The 25343-nt window shown below is 41.6% G+C and overlaps 1 protein-coding gene across 1 annotated transcript in view; it reads right to left on the bottom strand.

The window, feature by feature from the left end:
• NCKAP1L (NCK associated protein 1 like) overlaps positions 1-25007 on the bottom strand; it is a 41700-nt gene extending 16693 nt beyond the window's left edge. Inside the window, exons 1-21 of the mRNA XM_068560720.1 lie at positions 24904-25007; positions 23720-23830; positions 22899-22991; positions 18159-18215; positions 17511-17653; positions 16590-16680; positions 16362-16499; positions 15502-15550; positions 15250-15406; positions 11396-11452; positions 11008-11104; positions 10480-10589; positions 10176-10308; positions 9695-9776; positions 9456-9514; positions 9094-9239; positions 6682-6814; positions 6273-6392; positions 4027-4172; positions 3587-3718; positions 80-298 (exon numbers count right to left, since the gene is read on the bottom strand). Of these exons, the coding sequence (XP_068416821.1) occupies positions 80-298; positions 3587-3718; positions 4027-4172; positions 6273-6392; positions 6682-6814; positions 9094-9239; positions 9456-9514; positions 9695-9776; positions 10176-10308; positions 10480-10589; positions 11008-11104; positions 11396-11452; positions 15250-15406; positions 15502-15550; positions 16362-16499; positions 16590-16680; positions 17511-17653; positions 18159-18215; positions 22899-22991; positions 23720-23830; positions 24904-25005 (2375 nt within the window). The 5' untranslated portion in view covers positions 25006-25007. The remainder of the gene's footprint in view (positions 1-79; positions 299-3586; positions 3719-4026; positions 4173-6272; positions 6393-6681; positions 6815-9093; positions 9240-9455; positions 9515-9694; positions 9777-10175; positions 10309-10479; positions 10590-11007; positions 11105-11395; positions 11453-15249; positions 15407-15501; positions 15551-16361; positions 16500-16589; positions 16681-17510; positions 17654-18158; positions 18216-22898; positions 22992-23719; positions 23831-24903) is intronic.
• Between the last annotated feature and the right edge of the window lie 336 nt (positions 25008-25343).

Raw genomic sequence — 25343 nt, 5'->3', positions numbered from 1 at the left:
TGGTCCCGAGGTCCTACTGCATAAAGGAAAAAGTGCTAACAAAGAAGTAAGGCAGTGAGAGAGGATAAGCAACACTGACCAATTTGTGTAGAGAGTGGTGATAGTCTGTTCCCCACACGAGTCCAGTGGCTGCGTCTGCTGCAGGAGGGCGTTGCGGATGACTCTGGACACATCTGCACCCAAAAACTGGGCCAGTGACTTTATGAAACCGACGTACGCTTTGACTCCTGCCAAGAGCTCAGAAGGCCTGGCGATCTCCTGGGTTGTGGCATTGTAGCCAGCCAGCCACACAATGGCTCTAGGTGACAAAAACCATAATCACAATCATAATGACAAACACAGTAACAGTTATCACATTTATACTGTGTTCTGGGTGCTGTACTATGATTTAACTACACGCATTATCTCATGTAAATCTCACAGCAACCCAGTAAGGTAGGTACAATTATTATCCCCATTTTACGGATGAAGAAACTGAGACACAGTAAGCCACTTGCCATCTGTGAAGACCACACAGCTGGCAAGTGGCAGAGCTGGGACCTGAATCCAATAACATTTGATTCTCAATCACCATGCTCTGCTGCCTCCAACGGAGAAATTAAATCAGGTGGTAAAAGACCTGGGCTCCCAAATGCCATCTAACTGTACATGCTTGCTTACAACCTCCTGCATTCTCAGGGCCAGCATTTGTCTTTTCTCCTCGGAAAAAATTAGTTCCAATCACTGTCAGAAATGGAAAACCACACCCAGAAATCCTTAGAAGTGCAGTGCAATCCCAAGTGGCCACAGGATGCCAGGTGGAGAGAGAGTACACTTGGCTGGCACACATCTATAGCCAACCTTAGAGAAGGCAGAATAACTGTCCACACTGTATTATTTTAGGGGCACACCAGGAACACCCCTCCTCACTGGACTCCCAGCCCCTTCCAAAATACCTTCCCCAGGAACCTGAGAATTCACAATTAGAGTCAGTCCTCTGCCTGAGGCTTTCTTCCTTGTTAAAATGTAAACAGTAGGGGAAAGAGGGACATTAGACTTTGCCAACACAAGCTTTTGTCAGTCATCTGCACATCAGTATGAAAGAGTCCATCAGGTTCTCCCTAAAGCCATAGATGTTTGGGAGTTTTTTGTTTGTTCTGTGTTTTTGGAAAACTGTTTACGGCAGGGGAGGGGAAGGGAACAGGAGGGCCTACTCCCCAGATGAAAAGGAAAAGAGAAGAGGTACCACTTGAGGAAAAATACTACGGAAGGGACAGACGGGAGGCAAGCCTAATCTATTTTAGAGTTTTCATTGAGGCCAAACCTTTAGGCCAACTTCCAGGCTTTAGGAATAATGATGCCAGTGACATGCTGCTCCAGGGTCTAGAAACCATTGCCAGCTTCTGAAGGTTTACGCATGGATGATTATCAAATTGTCATCTTCTTGACATTTTATATGCACCTGAGACACTTCCTTCCATATAGCTAAAGTGTACGGAATGAAAACAAACTAATTTTACTGTCACCCAAGCAAAAAACTAATTGAAAAATTAGCCTGCATCTCCGACAGTCAAGGCACAGACTCCTAACTGTTCTCCCTACTCCTGTCCTTGGCCCCCCTAGTGCAGACAGAGTGAACCTACTGAAATGTTGAGTGAAAACATGTTCCTGCTCTGCTCAAACCCTGCCTAGGTTCCCTGTCTCACTCAGAAACAAAGCCAAAATCCCTACAATGGCATAGAGCCACCTGAACAGTCAGTCTGCCACTCCTCCAGCCTCTCTGACCTCACGTCCTACCAGTCTCCCCCGGGCTCACACTGGTCTCCTCCTTGTTCCCTGAACATACCAGGCATGTTCCCACCTCAGAGCCTTCGCACTTGCTGTTTCCTCCGCCCAGAATGTCCTTTCCCCAGATAGTCACCCACTTGGCTTCCTCAATTCCTTCAGGAGTTCACTCAAATGTCACTTTCTCAAGCAGGCCTTCCCTGGCCACCCTATGTAAAATTTCACCACCACCACCGCTACACACTTCCCATCTCCTTTTCCTGCTTTAACTTTCTGCTTAGCACTTATTTTCTAATCTACTATATATCCTACATTCTTATTTTGCTTGTCTTTAGGGTAAGCTTTATGTGGCCAGGAATCTTTATTTCTTTTGTATACTGCTGTATTAACAGCTTCGAGAACACTGATGACACACAATAGATGTTCAATAAATACTTGTTAAGTGAATGAATAAATATACTACGTATTGCAAAATGAAACAGGAGATTATTCATAAAAACTTTTTCCCCTCACTCCCCCAATTTGCCTACTATAGTGCCCAATTTCAATATAAGGACTGTTCCTGCAGCTTCAGGGAGCAACAGAATGAGAGGCAAAGTGGAGGGAAGGGAATTTATTTTGTTGAGGCCTATATATGTCACTCATTATTATCTTTAATTCTCTACCAATTCTCAATTACAGGTAATTCTCATTATAAGGTAAATATCATTATCCTTACTCTATAGGGTAGGAAATTAAGGCTCAAACAAGTTAGATAACCTGCTCTGATGTCTTAGCTAACAGCATCAACACAGATCTGCTGACTGCAAAGGCCCCACTCACCCTACTAAATCAGTGATGACCAGTTCTGGTTGTTCATCAAAACCACCTATAGAGGGACTTCCCTGGTGGTCCAGTGGTAAAGAATCCGCCTTACAATTCAGGGGACATGGGTTCGATCCCTGGTCAGGGAACTAAGATCCCACATGTCGTGGGGCAACTAAGCCCACGCACCACAACTACTGAGCTTGAGCGCCTCAACTAGAGAGCCCGTGTGCCACAAACTACAGAGCCCACGCGCTCTGGAACCCGTACACCACATCTACAGAGTCCACATGCCCTGGAGCCTGCATGCCACAACTAGAGAGAGAGAACCCGCACGCCACAACTAGAGAGAAGCTCACGCGCTGCAACGAAAGATCCCACACGCCTCAGCGAAGATCCAGCATGCTGCAACTAAGACCCGACGCAGCCAAAAATAAATTAAATAAATAAATAAATAATAAAATAAATCTTAAAAAAAAAAAAGAAACCTATAGAGGTTTGGGGTTCTTTTATTTATTTGTTTGTTTGTTTATTTATTTATTTATTTTTGGCTGCGTTGGGTCTTCGTTACTGCGCGTGGGCTTTCTCTAGTTGCGGCGAGCAGGGGCTACTCTTTGTTGCAGTGCACGGGTTTCTCATTGTGGTGGCTTCTCTTGTTGCGGAGCACGGTCTCTAGGCGTGCAGTCTTCAGTAGCTGTGCACGCGGGCTCAGTAGTTGTGGCTCGCAGGCTCTAGAGCACAGGCTAAGTAGTTGTGGCACACGGGCTTATTTGCTCCGCAGCATGTGGGATCTTCTTAGACCAGGGATCAAACCCGTGTGCCCTGCATTGGCAGGCAGATTCTTAACCACTGCACCACCAGGGAAGTCTGGGTTCTTTTCATTTATTTATTTTTAATAGAGATGCTTGGGAGCTATGCCAGATTGACTGCATCAGAATGACCACCAAGATGGATCTAATGGAACCCAACTTTGAGAACTACCATACTAAGCAAACAGAAGACAACAAAAGAGTGATACCTGTTGAGTCTGGCCTCCAGATGGCTGCTGAGATACTCAGAAGGGAAGATGGTGTGTTCAAATACACAGAAGCTGTGTACATGATTCATTGTCAGTGCCAATTCTGTCAAGTTTAGGTGTAGCTTGTCCATGCTGGGTAAAATTGAGAAAGTAAAATGAGCCTCCATTACAGGTCTGACACTGCCTGCTAGTATCTGGGGAGGATCTGTCAGGCCCATGACCCTCAGACCCCTTTCATCTTCTGGAAAAACTCAGCCTAGAAGAGTACCCATTGATGGTGACTTCAAAGGCAAAGTAGAAGATTCATATTTAAGCGCTTTTCCATATCTGTCATTCCCCACCACCACTTCCGCACTCTTTTGCTGTATCACCTTCCCTCTTTCCTGTTCTCCCTTCTTTGAGGTAGTGCCCTGCTGGCCCCCTAAGGCCTAGGTCCTCACTTGGTGACAATGCTGCGGTTCTTCCGGTGACTCTCAGCTCCTGGTTTGTCCCTCTCAGGCTCTCCTTTTCTCGGAGTCTGCCTCTGCTTCATGGTTTTCTTGTTTTTGGCCTTGCTTATGGTAGTGGCACAGTGCTTAGGTAGAAGCTTTAGAAACAAACACAAGTGAATGGAGAAGTGAGATTCATTCCTAAAACTGCCGAGTAATCCATCTAACAGTTATAAATAGGTCCCTCCCTTATTGTCTGTTCTTTTCTCGTTCTGCCTTTCTCTCTCTTTCCTTCCATGCATCTCTTCATTTGGAATTACTCTTAGAGCACGATAGCATCCATGAGAAAACTGGTTTTCTTACTTAATAGTCACACTTTTTTTAAAAAAATCCAAGCTTCTACTGCTTCCAAAAAATCAAGTCTACCTTGATGGGCAAAGGTGCGTCAACCTTGAAACTATGCAAAGCTGTCTGTGGTAGATTCTGAAAGTAGTTCCAAAAAACGCAACTCCATTAGTAATGGCAACATCACTATTTATTCAAAATGATAACTTTGGAGGTGCCAATACTCATTTACAAAAGTTTTGGTGTGTGTGAAAATAATACATAATGTTTTAGTCAACCCTGATACAGCACTGAGCAAATATCTTTAACCGTGTCCTTTGCATGTAGTAGGTATTCAAGTTGAGCGATGAATATACCCATAATTGTACTTGTTTACATATCTTCCTTGCATTGATTATTTAAATTTCTTTCAAACATGTATTTGTACACTTTTCTCCCTTAAATTGGGACGTTCCCCAAGGGCAGGAATTGTGTACCTTTCCTTCTGGGACCCCATCCCAAAAACCCAGCACAGGGCTTAGTGCCCAATAAATACCAAATAATATAGCAGCTAACATCTATTGAGAATTGCATACCAAATATTTAACATACGCTATTTCATTTCACCTTTATGATACTTCTTTTAAGAAACTATTTTTGGACTTCCCTGGTGGCACAGTGGTTAAGAATCCGCCTGCCAATGCAGAGGACACAGGTTCGATCCCTGGTCCAGGAGGATCCCACATGCCGCGAAGCAACTAAGCCTGTGTGCCACAACTACTGAGCCTGCATGCCACAACTACTGAGCCCGTGCACCACAACTACTGAAGCCCGCGCACTCTAGGGCCCGTGCTCTGCAACAAGAGAAGCCACCACAATGAGAAGCCCACAAACCGCAATGAAGAGTAGCCCCCGCTCACCACAACTAGAGAAAGCCCACACGCAGCAACGAAGACCCAACACAGCCAAAAATTTAAAAAAATAAAAAGAAACTATTTTTATCCCCATTTTACATATGAGAAAATGGGAAGGTTAAGTAATAATATAACTGTGCATATGTACACACACACACACGTACACATGCACATGCACACAACCTGACTCCCCTCCTACCAAAGTTGCTACAAAGCCTGACTCAAACCCAGGAAGGGTGGGTAGTCTAGGAAACCTGAAAGAATCCAGGGCAACAGCGGAACAAGTTCTTCATTTTCAAATTTCCTATAAACTTAGGTTGAGCTAATCATGACCGGGTGCTATGAGTCAGTCAACGGAGGGGAGGGGAAAACAACAGACAAGGACACAAAAGCAAAGCAGAAATTTCCAGCTGAAAATCAGCAAACAGAATCCAGAAGCAAAGTGAAGAATAACACTATGATGGTGAAGTATGTTGAATTAGTGATTCAATATTAAAATCCATTAACATAATTCAAAATACTAATAAAATCAGGAAGGTTGACTCCTCAAAAAAAAAAAAGACACAAAAGCAGCCCTGAGGATAAACACAGAGGAGGTGCCTGAAAATGTTCAGATAGCTACAGATTAGGGTGCAGATGGACAGAAAGGTGAGACAAGACAGGTGATCTGGGGCCACTGTTCTAAGTATGTGTACACAGGGCAGAGAGAGGAGGGGAAGTAAATTAGAAAGTTAACTCATCTCTTGGAACACTTCAAATGAAAGCACAGATTTTGTTGCAGTGCAGCTGTTCAGATTAGAGTATTTTTAGACACCTCTATTGAGCCCCAAGGGAGTAAAGACTGACGATGGGACTACACTAAAAAAAGAAGCCTGCCATAAACTCATGTACACAAAAGCCCTAGCCCTACCTGAAAGGGTTAGAGAACTTGGTGTTTGAGAAGAAGATAAAGGTAGATAGAGCGGAAGGCGCCAAGGGACTGCAGAGGGCAGACTGAAACAGAGAGAGGGCTGAGCCTACCTGCTCACTCAGGTTTCGCTGTTCAGCACAGACCTCCAGGACACAGTTGCTGGTCTGCTTGGCCAACTCTTCCAGGAAGGAGTTGCAGTGATGAAGACCATGGTTCTTCAGGTGGGGGTACTTTGGGAAAGAGGACCCAAGGAAGAAACTGTCATCACCAGGACAACCACTTCTTCCTCATAATACTGTTCTGAGCCCCAGCCTGAGCCACCCACTCCTACAGAAGAAGAAAATGAGACCCAGAGAGAGTACACATTCTACATAAAGCTGAGACATTTAGGGACTTGCATCAGATACCTATGTTTGTACCCTTCCTGGGACCAAAATCAACCCTTGGAATTGCGTTTTGGGGGAATAAGAATGAGATGTGATTAAAGAGATGACAGGGTTTGGAGTTCAGGGTACTCACCTCCTCTGGGCACATCTCATGAGTGCAGTGGACAAAGTGAGCACAAATCAGGGGAAAAGCAATGGCATAACGCAACATGGCAGGTTCCTCCAGGGTCATAGCAAACATCTTCTCAAAGGTACGAAGATGAAAGCTGAGGAAAAGGGGGAAGGACACTTACAACCAAGGTTTAGGAGCTGGTCCCTTTGAGATAGAGAGAATATTCATTCTTTCAACAAATATTTATTGATATTCACCCCTCCCTCCTTAATTTCCCTACCCTTAAGGTAGACGGGAACCCAAGAAACTCAACCCTTTCAGACTTTTTTACTGGATCCCAGGACAGGTTAGTATCGGGTTGGCCAAAAAGTTCGTCTGGTTTTTTTCTGTAAGATGGCTCTAGTAGCACTTAGTTGTCTTTAACTTCATTTGAAACAACTTTTGTTAGATTGTATTGTGACAGCTGTCATTATCAGCATGCCTTTAAAAAAAAAACTTATCAAAATTGGTGAATTTGTGTGTAGCCATTTTAGTATTGAAGATGAGAGAAAAAAAGCAACATTTCTGGCATATTATGCTTTATTATTTCAAGAAAGGTAAAAACGCAACTGAAACACAGAAAAAGATTTGTGCAGTGTATGGAGAAGGTGCTGTGACTGATCAAAGTTGTCAAAAGTGATTTACGAAGTTTCGTGCAGGAGATTTCTCGCTGGACCATGCTCCATGGTCAGGTAGACCAGTTGAAGTTGATAGCGATCAAATTGAGACATTAATTGAGAACAATCAATGTTATACCACGCGGGAGGTAGCTGACATACTCAAGATATCCAAATCAAGTGCTGAAAATCATTTGCACCAGCTTGGTTACATTAATCGCTTTGATGTTTGGGTTCCACATAACTTAAGCAAAAAACAAACCTCCTTGACCATATTTCCACATGTGATTCTCTACTTAAACATAAAAAAAGTTCCATTTTTAAAACAAATTGTGAAGAGCGATGAAAAGTGGATACTGTACAATAATGTGGAACGGAAGAGATCGTGGGGCAAGCGAAACGAACCACCACCAACCACACCAAAGGCCGGGCTTCATCGAAAGAAGGTGATGTTGTGCATATGGTGGGACTGGAAGAGGGTCCTCTATTATGAGCTCCTTCCGGAAAACCAAATGATTAATTCCAACAAGTACTGCTCCCAATTAGATCAACTGAAAGCAGCACTCAACGAAAAGCGTCCGGAATTAGTCAACAGAAAACACATAATCTTCCATCAGGATAACGCAAGACCACATGTTTCTTCGATGACCAGGCAAAAACTGTTACAGCTTGGCTGGGAAGTTCTGATCCATCCGCCGTATTGCACCTTCAGATTTCCATTTATTTCGGTCTTTACAAAATTCTCTTCATGGAGAGAATTTCAATTCCCTGGAAGACTGTAAAAGGCACCTAGAACAGTTCTTGGCTCAAAAAGATAAAAAGTTTTGGGAAGATGGAATTATGAAGCTGCCTGAAGAATGGCAGAAGGTAGTGGAACAAAAGTGTTAATACGTTGTTCAATAAAGTTCTTGGTGAAAATGAATAATGTGTCTTTCATTTTTACATTAAAAACCGAAGGAACCTTTTGGCCAACCCAATAATACCTCCTTCCCTTTTCTTGTACAAAATTTGCTATTCCTCCCTCAGAACCTCTGCATGATTTGGGCCCTGATTTAGAAGTCCCTCAGTATTACTAATTCACATCCCTCTCAAAATTTGACACTCAGGCTCCAGAAAACTTTCTCTGATTAATTTCATGAGACTGATCTTTCCTCAACCCTGTATTCTTGCAACATTATGCACATTTGCCATTATTATGTAGATGTCCTTTTCACATGTGGGTATTATACCTCCCCACTCATGTTGAAAGCAGAGAGCAGAGCCAACATATTGTGTTGTGTGTTTGATCCCTCAAAGGGAAGAGTTATGAACAAGTGGTCACTTAGTAAAGGCCGAATGATACCCAAGGAAGACAAACTCATTTGCATTCTCTAAAGACCCTGTTCCCCAGCCCTCCCAATTATTTTCAGTCCTCTCCACTAAACTTCCAAGTTTTCCATGTCTCTTTTAAATCACAATGTCCCAAGAATAAAAAGAAGAAGGAGGTTCCACATATAACCGTGAGGAAAAGACAATCAATGAATTATCCCAGAGAAGAGAAGGCTGTGTAAAGTCCAACTGGCTTTCCTAAAGAAAGCCAACACAAAAGGGAATCAACTTCAAATTCCTACCACTTGATAAAAGCTGGAAAGAAGAAGCTGTGGAGTTTGAGCATCCGCCTTTAAAGAGATCTCAAAGAAAACAAGCCTTTCCCGTGTATCTGGGGGAATTAGAGTCCTCCACAGAGGCCAGGCAAGAGATCGGGTCAATTGATAAAGAGCTCTGAGTCAGGACATACCAGAAAGTAGATAAATCAGAAGTTTCCACCAGCATATTCTCTACTGAGTCCAGCATTTGAGAGTGAAAGACAATGAGGTTCATCACCTTGGCTAAGTCAGGGTTCTCATGCAGGTGCAGGGGAGCCTTAGCCACACTGGTATACGCCTATGGTTGGAGTTCAGAAAAGGGTGGAGAAAAACAAGATAAATGAAAAAGACTCCCAGGCTTGGGACTACAGTTTGGCTGGTATTTGTCCTGTCCAATCAGCAGTTTTCAGTGTTGAATCATTCCATACAGCAGAGCTTAGGAGTTAGAAAGAGAAGGGATTGTGAGGGAGAAAAAACCTTGAGAATGGGGGACCATTAACAGAAACAGACCTACCTGTAGACGGAACCAGTCCAGCCTCAATCCAGAAAATTCAAATTTTTCTCCATTATCAACTGCAAGAAAAATAGAAGTTTAAAAGGAAATAATAAAACAGCACCTCTATCCAACTGCATGGAATGGTATAATAGGTCCTCTTCAAAGTCATCTTGGCTATTCCCTGGCTCAAGAGATCAATATTTCTAGACAAAAAGATGTTTGCCCTCACTCTTCCTCTTCCAATTCCCTCCAGTTACCTTGTTTGAGATTCAGAGAGGAGAGAGTATTGACGAATGAGGACATTATGATGGACTCCTCCTCAGGACACACAGACAGGTTCTAAAAGAGAAGGTGGAGTTACCGTCAAGGAGGTATAAGTTCCACCAGGAGAGAAACAAGGACCACAAGGCTCAGTCAGTATATGAAGGTAGAAAGAGCTGCCAAGTGCCACAGACAAAGAGAAAGAGCCAAACAAGACATGGAGGAAACTCCCTGAGTTCCCTGCCATGCTAACACCCAACTGCCCTTTACTCTTCCCTCCTATTTCTATGCAGCCTCACTTGGGGAAAAAAATTGCTAAGATTATTAGTCCTTTTTTTAATTTTAACAAACGTAGAGGGGAAAATCAGGCTTTTTGACACACAATCTACAGAGCATGAGATTCAGCCAGGGTGGCCCCCAGGGGAAAATGACCAGGGATCACCCCAAAATTTCCAAAGTATCATCAATTAAACATACTTGAATGATGTCACTGAGCACAAGAGCATCAAATCTGGCCAGGTACTGAAGGTGGTATTGCTCTATCACCTTGATGTGTCTTCGGACCAGAGCCCTAATCTCCTCCAACAAGAAAAGCAGTTCTGCAATGCTCCTACAAAGTTGAGGATGAGAACAGAGAGCCGTATGAGACTGAAAACGTGACCCGAAACAAAGACAGCGACAACAGGGCAGAAACTGAGACCTCCTGAGGTCATTTGACGTCCCTCCGTCCCTTTTCCCAGTCCATCTAAGGTCAAGATTCTTAACCATGCCAAGTACTAACGAGTCAGCATAGTCCTCAGGGGTCTTCGTCTTGGTGACATTTTCTGCGTGGCGAACCAGCCAAGTGACCTCATCACGAATGAAGGACAGGGCCATGAAAGCAAAAAGGGCCTAAGGAGGGGACAGGGATTATGAGAATTTTCAACTTTAAAAATGGATTTCAAAGCACAGAGAAAACTATCATGAAAATATGCATATGGATACAACTGTGTAACCATACCAACAGTGGTATCCAATATTAAACACAGAGACTCACAAAAAACTATCTGTCTTCAATTAGTTCACAGTCAAATAGAGGATAAGACAAGTACACAAATAGCTATAATATATGATATACTATGATAGTGCCCAAAAAAGAGATACAAGAAGTTTTAGGGTACTCTAAGAAGATTCAAGGAAATCAGCATATACATACACAAACAGAACAAAAAACTCAGAAATGCAAAAACTCATGAATGCCAAGTCATCCCCCACATAGGAGTCTTTTATCATTGAACATCGTCCCCCTCCCAACGTTTCTTTCTCTTGCCTTGGGACCCAGTAGTCCTGGTTCATCGGTTAACACAGTCTCCAGCTCCTTCACAGCCATCCGCAGAAATTGACGCCTTTGAGAGTGAAACTGGCCACTGAGGAAAGAAAGTGGAAACTAGAGAATATTGCCTCTCCCACCCTTAAAAATCTTCCAAAGGCAGTGCAGAAGACAGCTGCATTTAGGAAGGGGTGTCAGCTAGGAGGAAGGTTCAATGCCACAGTTAGACCCGGTAAGGAAACACAAGAATCTGTGGGGCAGCAGCAAGTTCTTGGGTTGAGACAATAAGGCTGTACAGAAACTTGGGTGAGAACAAGGAGAGGACAGAACAATCTCAGGAGAGATTCCTATTCCATCCCCTCTGGAAGAGCTCATTCCCCGTCTTTACCTGTTTGCAATTGCATGTTCCTTGCTTTCCTTTACGTCCGCCACTCGCTTGCCATACCTGAGGATTGACATACGCACAGAAGGGTTGACCATGCCACCAGCTAAAGGCCTCGTCCCACCTTCCCAGTCCTCAGAGATTCCAAACTACAGCCTGCAGGGAGCATGGGCAGCCCTCACCATCAGGATCTTTCCAAACCTTACTTTCTACCCTGACCTATTAACAAGAGACTCATAGAGCTTAGAGATTATCTAGTTCTCATCATTATTTTGCAGATAAAGAAAATAATACCTGCGGAAGAAAACTGACTTGCCCAAGGTCACATAGAGTTTTGTTTTTGTTTTTGTTTTAATTTTTTTTTTTATTTTTACAAGAGATAAATAGACTGACACCAAGCATTGTACATGGATGACCACAACAAAAGCAACAATGATTGCAATTACAAAACATGAAACACACTCATACTATGTCATAATATTGACATTCAGTCCAGTAATCCTCCACTGTAACAGCTCCTTTACTTTGCAGGGTCACATAGGGTGTTAATGGCAAAGCTGGGACTAGATTTCTTGTCCTGTGCTCCTGCCTTGACACCTTCAAGCTGAAGTACTCTTCCAGGTTTGAGGGAAATACAAAGAAGCAGTGCATAAATATGACACAGGCCCTGCTCTCAAGTAAAAGTAGTTACTCCAGCTCTCCCCTGGGTCCCATTCCCACCCATCTTCTCTTAGAATTTAACCTTATCAGTTACCCTTTTGTCACTTCAATCTCTCTCTCTCTCTCCACTGGTTTATTCTCTTCTCCCAATAAGCCTCCCTTATTCTAAAAGGAGCCTCGCTTGACCCTGACAAGCTACTGAACTTTGCTCATTCTCCCACATCACCAAACTCCTCCAGAGAGACACCTTTACTTTTTTTCACCTCACCTTTCACTGACCCTTGAAGCCCATATGACCTTAGACACTAAACAAACTGCTCTCTCTAAGGTCACCGTCAACTTCTTAATCACCAAATTAGATGGCCTTTTCATTGTTCTTTGTTTATCTGTAACATTTGACTCTCCTGACCATATTTCTTTTTTTCAACTAGTGACCCATGCTCAAAAGTCCCACACTACTTTAGGCTCTGTGCTCTCTATGTCCCTTATATCTGTCTTCTCTTGTCCTGCATCTGTTGCCACCACATTAGTCGAATTTATAACCTTTCGTTTCTCTTCTCCAAACCACCCCTTATTGAGCTTAGCACAGAATCAAAGAAATTTATAGTTGGAAAGTATCTTAATCAAATCAGGATTCAACTCCACAGCATTCCTGGTGGGTAATTATTTCATCCTCTACATGGTATGATGGAAAGTGAGAGGATTAAGAGTCAAAAAATCTGGAATGATTTCCTAATTCCATCTCTTATTAACTGAGTGACACTGAGACTGAGCCTCTATTTTCTCATTTATAAAAGAAGATATTGGGACTTCCCTGGCGGTCCAGTGGTTAGGACTCGGCACTTCCACTGCAGGGGGGCGCGGGTTTGATCCCTGGTCAGGGAACTAAGATCCCGCATGCCGCGTGGTGCAGCCAAAAAAAAAAAAAAGAATATATTAAACATATACCTGAGTATAAGTAACATGAAGATCAAATTAGATCATTTATGTCAAAGAACTCCCTAAACTATAAATCTTACATGTTAGTGTTGTTCTTAGTGATGGGGAACCAACACACGCTTCAAACATCCCTTCCATTCCCCAGAAGTGGTAATCATTAGAAAGTTTTTCTGTATATCTGTATCTATTTACCTCCTGTAACTTGTAATTATTAATCTTAGATTTACTCTCTCTTAAATCTGGCAATGAATTTTTAATAATACTCAGTTGCTGAGAGTATGAGGAATAAGTATTCTCATAGATGGTAGATAATACATCTGTTTGGAGGACAATTTGGGAAGAGCTATTAAAATTTGAAATATGCATATCCTTTACCCCAGCAATTCTACTTGTAAGAATTTACCCTATAGAAATGCTCACAAAGATATATGTCTAAGGACATTCATTTCAACATTGTTTGTAAAGGTTTTTTTTAAAAAAAAAAAAAAAAAAAAGGAGGGAGAGAGGGAACACTTCAAATGTCCATCAATAGTGGATTCGGTAAATAAATTATGTTACAACCACATAATGAAATACTGTTTGACTGTTAAAAAGAATAAGTCTCTATAGACTGATATGCAAAGATATCCAAAATACAGTAAGTAAAAAAAAAAAAACAACTTCAGAATATAATGTAGAGGGGCTTCCCTGGTGGCACAGTGGTTAGGAATCCGCCTACCAATGCAGGGGACATGGGTTCGAGCCCTGGTCCGGGAAGATCCCACATGCCGTGGAGCAACTAAGCCCGTGTGCCACAACTACTGAGCCCGCGCCTAGAGCCCGTGCTCTGCAACAAGAGAAGCCACCGCAATAAGAAGCACGCGCACCGCAACAAGGAGTAGCCCCCACTCGCCGCAACTAGAGAAAGCCCGCGCGCAGCAACGAGGGCCCAACACAGCCAAAAAAAAAAAAAAAAAAAAAAGAATATAATGTAGAATATGGATCCATTGCTTTTTATCAATTGCTTATATAAGGTTGAAAATATATGCACACCTTTACATGTTTATATATATACACAAGCATCTGGAGGACATGCACCAAACTATTCTGGGAAGTGAGACTGTAGTCAACTTCCTCTTTGTATTTTTCACATTTCTGGTGTTAGTTTTGCAACTACAAAGATAATAAAGGTATTTGATCCCTTCCTTAATCCCACACCTCCTTCTTATTATAGCTCTGTCTCTATTCTTCCCTTCAAGGTCAAACTTCATGAAAGAGTTACTTACTAAATTCCTTATCTCCCATTTGGTTCTAAACCCACTGCAATCCAGGTTTTGACCTCAGCACTCAACTGAAGTTATCCACAAGAAGGGGACTAAGACCATCTTTACAGCCAAATTCAACAAACATTTTCCTGTCCTCATTTTATTTGACCTCTCAACATCGTCTAACATATTTATAGATAACTGGTCCTTTCTTCTTAGCATGTCTTCTTCCCTTGCCTCTGTTATTCTTCTTCTCAGCACCTCTCACTGATTTCTCTGCCTCTGCTGGCCCTTAAATTTCAACGTTCTCAGAGGTTCTATCCCAGTCTCTTCCCACTCCACACATTCTCTGTGAGTAATCTCACCTACTCCCATGGCTTTGATTACCATTTTGCCAACCTTTATCTGAATCCAGATCTCGCTCCTAAGTTCCACAATCACAAGGTAAAAGGTCCACATCTAACTTCAATGTGCTACAAATACTTCAAATTCAAACTGCTTAAAACTGAATTCACGACCTTTCCCCCACAAACCAGCTTTTATCATATGTTCTTTATCTTAAGGAATACCAAGTATCCAATCCAGAAACCTTGACTTGATCCTCAGTTCCTCCTAATTTACTTAATTAACCCCTGCTTCTAGTTTTTTTCCACCTAACTTCTTTTCTTCCCTGCAGCCAGAGTGACTTTTTCTAAAATGCAAATATGATTGTGTCACTTCCCTGTTTAAAAATCACTCAATGGGGACCTCCCTGGTGGCACAGTGGTTAAGAATCTGCCTGCCAACACAGGGGACACGGATTCGAGACCTGGTCCAGGAAGATCCCACATGCCACGGAGCACCTAAGCCCAAGCGCCACAACTACTGAGCCTGCGCTCTAGAGCCCGCAAGCCACAACTACTGAAGCCTGCATGCCTAGAGCCCATGCTCTGCAACAAGAGAAGCCACCGCAATGAAAAGGATGTCAGGAGGGGCTAAAAATCCCTAAAGAAGATTAGTTGGGATCTCATATCTCACCCTTTCAAACCGCTAAACAGATCCTCGGTGACCTTGTGCACTTGTAGCACATCCTCCCGTATGAGGGTGATGTACAGGGAACCCTGCAGACACAGCTTCCACAGCTTCTGGCACTGGCTATTGGAGTTGAGGCACCCATGACAAAGAAGAAACCCAACTGTGGGTGGGTAAAACAGTGCAGAGGAAGACTTTTAGAATTTGATCTCCATATAGCATGCTATGTCTGTTCCCACCTCATCCCACAAAACTTACTGACAATCCAGCGCTCCATCACTTCCACAGACAGGTACTCACAGGCCATCTATGAGAAGAGAGGCAGAGATGGTCTAGCAGTTATTTAACCTGGTCTACGCTAAAGACTAAGGCAGTCAAGACAAGGGCAGTCAAGCTAGAATTTGAGTATCAAAACCAACTTTTATTTTACCAGACTGGATAAGGGCACTTTGATAAGCTAATATCTGGGAAACCTGCCAATAATGGAGGTGAGGCACTAGAAGTGGAGTGAGGAAAACAGAATACAGTTGAGAAAAGAAAAAGGAACTTAGACTGGAAGTGAGGACAAACAAATGGTTTGACATAACTTCTCTTCAACAATTCAGGAGAGTAATACTCAAAATCTCATGATTTCCCTCTCCCTTGGATTCTTTTACCATGTAAAGTATACATCACTCGTTTGGTGCTTCTCATACTCTTGTACCGTCAGTTGTATTTTTATGACTACATGGCATATTTTCCTACTAGATTATAAATTCTTTGAAGCAAGGACCTTGGGCCGATAGTGGTTGAATAAAAACATTTGTTAATTAATTGACATCTATGCTCAAGTTCCTGCTGGGCTGAATAGGTGCCTAATGACTCAGTTTCATCCATTCATTCATTCTATGAACATTTATTAAATTCCTTCTGTGGGCAGGCACACACTAATCCTGGTCCAAAGAAAAGCTCCAACCCAACTATGATTTTTTTAGCCACAAGAGGTGATCAACTCAGAGGCATATCCTAGAAGAGTGCTAAAGCACTCTTAGGCTGATATTTCCTGAAAAGAAGCACCCTCTAAAGAGATGGCCTTGGAAAGAGAATGCTTCCACTGACAAGAGGAAAAGGGAACTCACTGTGTCTGAATTAGCAGGGTTAATCATGGCTGCAGGGGTGCTGATGAGACTTAGAAGCTGGGCACTGCGCCACTGCTCAGCCCCCTGGTTCCTCCGGACAAACAGAAAGTGCAAAGAAAGCAGGGCTCCACTCACAGCCTGTGGAGGAGAACAAATGAATCTTCAATGTCAATGATGGGGACAACATGCTTCTGCCTGAGGAATTCTCCACTCTCTCAAGAAACTTGCCTTTGTGTGAGGCCCAAACTCCTCTGTCAGCTTCTTCAGAGGGTGGTCATACTCCAAGACCATCTGACCCAGACGGGCAAAACTGGGGTCACTGGAAGCATAGGAAAAAGGAGTTACAGCCCTCCCTTAAACATGACGTAAACTCTCATGTTTGCATATAGGATAACGATGTGTACCTAGTCTGGTATTCTCCACCACCTCCAAAGATACTAAACTGTGAATTACATATACAGATAACCCACTCCAGGCCCAGGTATAACTAAGATAGAATCACATGATTTGGGGCTGGTCCATGAAAGTTTCTTCCTTATAAGCACCTGAAATAAGGTTGGACACATGACAGGTATTCTATAAATTCATATTGATTAGTCACAAATCAAGTAATATGGCTGGACCCAAATCTGTATACAACCCAAAAGAATATATATACATTCAAAGCGAATGGTAAGTCATGTGCCTAGGTATTCATGTAGGCACATGGGAATACACATCATACATAGAACAATGTTCCACGGCCCACTCTGATCCCTCTGTTCTTTATTTTTTTCAGCCCTTAAATACTTTTATTTGCACTAATGGAAAGGCAAAGAATTGCAGATAATCCAAAATCCATTTATATTTGGCTCCAAATGTATTTTCATACATTACTTACCTCTAATGGCTTTAACTTTACTAATATTATTCCTACCAATATTAAAAAGAATTTTCTTTGCCTTTCGCAATAACCTCAAAAGTAGAGTGGCAGCCAGCCCAGGATTAAAAACTCGTTAGAGACAGTGCAATTGTTTTATTTTGCCTGGGTTATCATATAGATTATAGATTCTCACATGAGAAAGCATGCCATCTATTTCTCTTGTATCCACCTTTACCTCATAGCACCATGTATGAGATTCTTCATCTTGTCACCTCAACTCAACTCACCTATGTCCATGCAACATCTCATGGGCACAGTTGTACACGCCAATGAGTACTCGTCGATCCTCAATCCGTGACAGAAGTAAAATAACTGAGGTATAAGTCACTATCAAGTCCAGGTAACTCCGAGTGAAGTCAAAGTTGAGATTCTACAAGGAAAATACATAGGAACCCAAGAACAGCAAGGCCTATTAACCACTATTTCCCCAACCATTCCAGACAGTGCTAAACAGACTCTGGAAAGATCTATTTAGAAGGAGAAACTGACAAGACTGCAAATTCAGAAGGAGAAAATTTTAACAAAATTCAGGGGCTAAAAGTGAGCTCAAGATATAAGGAGGCCAGGAAATAAGGTAGCATTTAGAGGTTGGAGGAGGTAGAATAAGAAGATTTTTATGTGAATTCTGGATTAAATAAATCACATTGCTGATCTGCTTAACATGTAAATACACTTTAACTTCAACATTTTTACAAAAGAATTATAGTCCTGGAATTAATAGCCATTCATTCATTACACAGTATATATTATATTATATATATTATATTATAATCTTGGGGGAATAGCCATTCCTCCAGTCCCACCTCACCCCACACTGTCCCAACAGAGACAATTTCCGTGGCTCTAGGATAGAAGAGAATTGCCAAGAATCTTACGATATCGAAATGGCACTGGCAGGCATCAATCGTGTTGAGAAGTTCATATACATGATCCTGGGGGTAGAATCGGAGATGAGAATGAATAAAGAATAAAGAGAAGATGACATGTACTACCAGAATTTGAGGGGAAGGTTCTCTCCCTTGGAAGTCCTAGAGAGCCACTGAATAACATAAGAGAGGCTTGCTGAGTAGAGGGAGTTCCTCCTCCGTAAGCTGTCCGTGGGCCCCTATCAGGCTACCCTACTGGATGCCCATGTCTCCACAGGCACAAGTCACTACTACATTACGCACACTTTCCCTGATCTTATCATCCCAGTGCCCCCTTCCTCCACAAAAAAAGGTTACAAGATGCAGACTATCTGATAGGCTGTTTCTAAAATACCAAAAATCAGACCCGTTTTTATTGATGAATCCCAAAATCCCAGTCTGTTCTTTGATTCTGTCTCTTATTCTCAGAAGTTAATCATTAACAAATGGGAAAACTACCCAACTTTCTACATGTTTCTGTTTACTGAACACCTACTATGTACTAAGTACTTACTAGGTAAGTTGCATATACTTCATTTCACCCTCATTTCAGTGTGAGAGGGATTCTTTTTCTTTTCATACATAATTTTACCTAAATAAATATGCAGTTTTACTGTGGACACTTTCCTCCCCGCAACATCAGCACCCACTGCCATCCTGCCCAACCCTCAGGTAAACCAGTTTAACAACCTGGTATGTCCTTTCTTAATTTTCATCCTATTTATATAATCCTATTCAGATAGGGAGAAAAAGAGAGAGAGGAGTCTTTTTGAAAATCATTTGTGTTAAAAATTTGAGATAATATTACACTGTTCTTATCATTTTACTTTTCTTATTCAACCTTACCTGCTAAAAGTCCTCAAGTCATCTGGTAGAGCACTAATGTACTTCTTATTAATGGCCGCATAATAGCCCATGGTACGGCCAATTCATTCAGTCTTTTTCCCACTGATGAGTGTTTGCTTTGTTCCAATTCCTGGCCCTATCCACTGCACATTAGTATTTTCATTTCTACAAAAGTGGAACCGCTAGATCAAAGGGTATATATATTTTTATTCTTAAAATACGTTGCCAAAAGATTTGAACAGGCTCTTTACAATTAAAAATATAAAAATGACGAATAAGCACATGAAAAGACGCCCAATAATATTAGTCATCAGGGAAATGCAAATTAAAATCACAAGAAGATATCACTACACACCCATCAGAATGACTAAAATTCGGGAGTTCCCTGGTGGTCCAGAGGTTAGGACTTGGCACTTTCACTTCAGTGGCCCAGGTTCAATCCCTGTTCAGGGAACTAAGATCCCAAAAACTGTTTGGCACGGCCAAAAAACAACAACAAAAAAAAAGAATGACTAAAAGCAAGTGTTGATGAGAATGTGGAGCAACTGGAACACTAATATACTGCTGATGGGAAGGGAAAATGGAACCATGACTTTGGAAAAAATGTTTGGCAGTTTCTTATAAAATTAAACATATATATACCATATGATTTAGCAATTCAACTTCTAGATTATTTACCCAAGTGAAATGAAAAATGATTTGTACTCAAATGTTTATGGCAACTTGTGCATAATGGCCAAAAACTGGACACAACCCAAAAGTCCATCAACAGGTAAATGGATAAACAGATTGTATCCATACAATGAAATAATGCTCAGCAAAAATGGGAAATGAATCATGAAACATAAACAAATCTTAAAAACATGCTGAGTGAAGGAAGCCAGACACAAAAGAAAACATGCTATATAGATTCTAATTATATATATGAACCCCTGAAAAAGAAAAACCTAATCTGGAAAGCAGACCAGTGGTTGCCTGGGGCCAGGAGTCAGGGAGGTAGGAATTGACTGAGGAAAAAAAGGTGCAGGGAAGCTTTGGATTGATGGAAATCTTCTGTACTTTGTGGTGGTTGTTACACAGGTGTATACATTTGCAAGCTTATTAAATGTATGGGGAAAAATGTTTCCAAGTTACCTTCCCCAAAAGGCTGTATCTAAAGTAACATATGGGGAAACTGGGGCTAAGAGCAGTTAAGAAACTCCCCAAAGATCACAAAACTAGTAAGGTAAAGTATCAGAATTAGAACCCGGAGGCCATGATCTTCTGTCTATACTACATGATCTCAAGACCTCTGTCTAGGTCTATGCTGCCTCCTTTGCTGGGAAGGCCTGTCTACAACTCCTTCCTGCAACCCAATTCCCAAGGGATATAACTGAAGTTTGCTTTCAGCCTCTCATACAACCAGTGTCACTATACTGTAAAGACAGAATCAGAAGGAAATGGATTTAACATCTGTTTGGCCTATTACTTTATTATATGCTAAACACTGTACTAGATGTTTTCAATGTGTTATCTCATTTAATTCTCACAAATACCCCATGTAGTAAATCTCATTTCCCCTTTTATAGATAAAGAAACTGGGAGTCAAAGAGTTTCTTGTCTAAAGCCATACAGTTTGTAAGTGATGAAGCTGAGATTTAAAACCAGGTCTGTCTGATTCAGAGCCTACCTACTTTACAATGCACAATACCTCCATGTCTCTATTTCCCTTCCTGCCCTGAATGAGGCATACTAGGTTCCTTGGGCTCAGAACTTTACCACTGCAGCAACCAGAGGTATCCTAAAATCTCCTTTGGACAAATTTTCTAGTAATAGACTTTTTATATGCTTCCAGCATTCTTCTACTACCTCCACCAGTGCCTACCTTCTTCCTAATCACTACTCTCAATTCCAAATGAATTAACCTCTGACCTGACCCTCCTTCAGACCTTACGGTCTTCCATGTCCCAACTTCTCTCTTCATTGCATGATCTAATGAACAGCCTGGATTAGCTCCCTAGAGAAAACACAGGACACCCAAAGCAGGGTCCCATACTCTTGTACCATCTGAAGAAATACTATAATACCATCACAAACTTAAATGGCTCAGATGACTAAAATTTGTGTTATTTCTTGAATACATAAATAATAGGTGTTCATTGCAGAAAAATTAGAAAATACAAACATAATTTCAATTTATTTTTAAAGCCACTCATAATCTCACTATGTAAAGAAGTTCCAGCCTTATTTATATGCATTTTTATCTATGTAAAATATACATTTTAGGGACATCTCCTGTCGTAAGCTACATTGTAATTTGCTTCTATACTAAAGAACATGTGAAGAGCATTTTTCCATGCCGATTAATATAAATATGTGTTATCTTTAACAGCTCTATAATATTCATTTATGGACATATACTTTGAACTTTTAACTAAGCCTCTATTTTTTTGAATATATCAATTATCAAGTTGTCACTATCATAAATAATGCAACAGAGTACATTCTTGTACATATACCTTTGCACTTCTGATTGTTTCCTTAAGACAAATTTCTAGAATAGAATTGTTACATTTAAAAGTATATATTTTGGGGGCTTCCCTGGTGGCGCAGTGGTTGAGAATCCGCCTGCCGATGCAGGGGACACGGGTTCGAGCCCTGGTCTGGGAAGATCCCACATGCCGCGGAGCAACTAGGCCCGTGAGCCACAACTACTGAGCCTGCGCGTCTGGAGCCTGTGCTCCGCAACAAGAGAGGCCACCATAGTGAGAGGCCCGCGCACCGCGATGAAGAGTGGCCCCCGCTTGCCGCAACTAGAGAAAGCCCTCGCACAGAAACGAAGACCCAACACAGCCAAAAATAAATAAATAAATAAATAAATAAATAAACTCCAAAAAAAAAAAAAAAGTATATATTTTTAAGACTTTTGAAACACCATATCGATCTGCCCTTCAAAAACACTGTACTAAATAATTTTTCACAGTTTATGTTTACAAAAATAGTACATGTTCATTGTTTAAAACTCAATTTATCATCCATGTATTATGCTACCAAACACTGTTAACAATTAGACAAATCCAAATTGAGAGAAATTCTGAAAAATAACTAGTCTGGATGCTTCAAAAAGGTCAGTGTCATGAAAGACAAAATAAGGCTGAGAACTATTCTAGATTAAAGACTAAACAGACATGACAACTAAGAGACATGACATCAATTTAATGTATGATCCTTGAGACAACTAGAGGAATATGAGTATGGGCTATATATTAACTATGACATTGTAGCAATTTTACATTTCCTGAGTTTGATAATTGTATTAAGGTTAGGTAAGAAAATATTCTTGCTCTTAGCAGATGTATGCTAAAGTATTCAGGGAGGGAAATGTCACGATGCCTGCAACTAACTCAAATGGTTCAAGAAAAGAAAAGGTAAGCAAACATGGCAAAATACTAAAAATCAGGAGATCCAGGGGGAGAGTAGAACAATATTCATTGTACCATTCTTGAAATTTTTCAGTAGATTTGTAAAAAACTATTGGGTAAGAATACTTAAAATTTTAACTCAAATAATACAAAAATATATAGTGTAATAAATTAAAGTCAATCATAATAATCCACCCCCAAAGGCAGGTATTTTTAACAGTTTAATGTGAAATATTCCAAACCTTTCCTATATATATATACTAACACTATGTGTATATAAGTTTATGTATCTTTTAAAACAAAAATAAAATTGTATCATACACTATTCTGCAACTCACTTTCATTTAACAATACAACTTAGATATCCCTCCATGTACCAATACATCTTATTTTTTCAAGAAACAGGAATAAGGAACATAAAAGAACATCCAAACACTGGGGACCTGGGCTAGAGAGAGCTCACCCGAAATTCCATAACGTCCACAAATGACTGGTAGTAGTTGGTGAGGAATCTAATTATCTCAGATTTTTCCCGATGTACTGGTCCTAAATGTTGCTGAGAGAAACAAAATAAAAAACACAAATTAAGAAGACAATTGATCAAAGTAACCCAAGAAGAACAGGGGTTGTACCTAAAACATTCTTAAAGAGGGTTAAAATACACTGACAGAGGAAGTTGGAAAGTCTTCTAACTCTGAACGTTTTTAAACAGAGAATATTCTCTATCTAGGCAGGATGGTTGCATGCAATCCTGACCGGATATAGAGTGTGAAATGAGAGGAAATTTCAAGGTCTCTTTCAGCTAAAGAGGTTTATTATTCATATCAAAGTCAAAAGGAGCTGAATGAGAAGATGCTATAGGTAAGATGGTAAGAAATCTAGGGCTAACATTTAATAAGGGAGAAGTAAGGGGTATGACACTAGATGCATAACTCTAAGACAATAACCAAGAAAACACTGAGGGGGAAATAGGAACAACAATAAAATATATGCAACTGCTTCATCGATAGAGCTGTGTTTCTTGGTAAGAACAAAGTGTTCTTGTGAATCTTACAATGGGGAAAGGGGCAATGCTTTGCTCCAGTTTACCCTAGGAGAATCCCATCTTATCTCAGAATTCTTAAGACTACAACAACCTGAAGCCCTGTGGTTGAGCTTAGGAAAACTGAAAGAAGGCTACTCCATCCCCTGCCAAGTTCAAAGAGAGGCAGTCAAAAGAGAGTTTGAACCATCGAAGCACAGAGTTATTTCAGAGAAAGGAAAGAAGAGAAACAGCATTCTCACCGTGCTGTTTCGGACATCTATGTTGGGAAATTTCTTGTTGATGTACTTGAGAGATGATTCCATGGACTTTTCCAGTAAGAAAGGGGGCTTGGATTTGGGGTCTGAACAAGTCTGCACAAATAAATAACACTATATTTCAACCCTTTCTCCCACTCCTTGGAAACATACCTCTTCCTGCATCATGCATTCTCACACAATCTCTCTTAGGGAAAGGGAATCTGGGAATTAATTATAAAAGCATAAGAGTAGGTCAGGAACAAGTTCCAGGACATTAAGCCAACTATCAGAAGAGCTAAATAACCTCGGCATTTCGTCTTGCTGGGTAAAGCTTAACATCTGCTCGCCCGGCACAAAGAGGAAGCTCTCTCCTCACCCCTCAGCTGAAGCCGGAAGGAGTGAGAAAAGCACCTGCTCAGGAGTTAGACTCTGTGGGAGAATCAGTGTCACAATTATGTCCATTATATAAGCATCTTATCCCAAAGGGCATTTATAGGGGGCATGGAGACAGAGAAACTATGTCCCCAGTGATTTGTTTTATTACGAAATGCACCAAAGTCCCCTCCCCCAAGTCCCCTATTTTCTCTTCCAGAAATTCCCCACTCCCACCCGTCTTTTATCTCTTCACTAGGCCCAGCCCCTAGCCCACCTCTTGCCACCAGCTTCTCCCAATTCCACAGTTCCTATCCTAAACACACATATATATAACCACAGCAAGAACTGTCTCAGAGTCTAAATCCCTCAGAAGGTACCTACTCTTTTTTTAATCCAAATATCATATCTATTTTTTCCTTTTAGGGACAGTACTTGTACGAAAAAGTTTTTGCCAGAGACCCAACTTTGGCTGTCTTCAGAGTGTGGGGGACCAGCACTAAACAGAGTGTGGGGGACCAGAATTCTAGACCCAGACTTTTATCCCGGAACACAGTTATTTCCCATCCCACCTCTAACCCCAGCAGGAAGCAAACACCCTCGTTGGGGTGAGAATCATACCAAGAAAGGGGGAAGCCCTGAAAAAAAGCCTCCGCTTCCGCCTCCCAGCACTGGCTGTCCTACATAATCCGAGTGACTGAAGGCCACTTAAACTAGTGAGAAAGAGGAGCAAGCCTAACGGCTGGACCTGCCTCAGGGTTCCCTGCCTTACTACTGCCGGAATAGTTAGTACTAGTCCAGTTGCCTGTGCTTACCTTCTTGATGTTATACATTCGGATGAGAACCCCCTGACCTCGGTCATTCAGGATAGTGAGCTTCTCTGCTAATTTATGCTGGTAGGCAGAAGTCAAAGACATGATGGCCACGGAGAGAGAGGAGCATCCAGACAGCAATGCCTGATCTCCCCAGACACTTTCAGCTGGGGTGGTGACACCCTCTGGGCGGAGGCACCCAGCCTGGTTGGTGCGCTGGTCTTCCTGTTGCCTCTACAATTGGCTCATGGCTGAAAGCAGTCATTACACCTCACAGGCCCTCCGCATCTTCTGTGCTTCCTCTTGCATACTCAGCAGGGGAGACTTCCTCTTTCTAGCTGTGCAGCATTTTTGGTAAGACTGTAAAATGTGTGGAAGTGGGGGAGAGGGGCAGGCTTTCAAGGCTCTTCACAGTCTGCCACCAACCTTTCTGGCCTTACCCT

Source organism: Eschrichtius robustus, chromosome 13, assembly GCF_028021215.1.
Source record: "Eschrichtius robustus isolate mEscRob2 chromosome 13, mEscRob2.pri, whole genome shotgun sequence".
NCBI lineage: Eukaryota > Metazoa > Chordata > Mammalia > Artiodactyla > Eschrichtiidae > Eschrichtius > Eschrichtius robustus.
The sequence above is the reverse complement of the archived record's forward strand: the minus strand, read 5'-3'. Positions and strand labels throughout refer to the sequence as shown.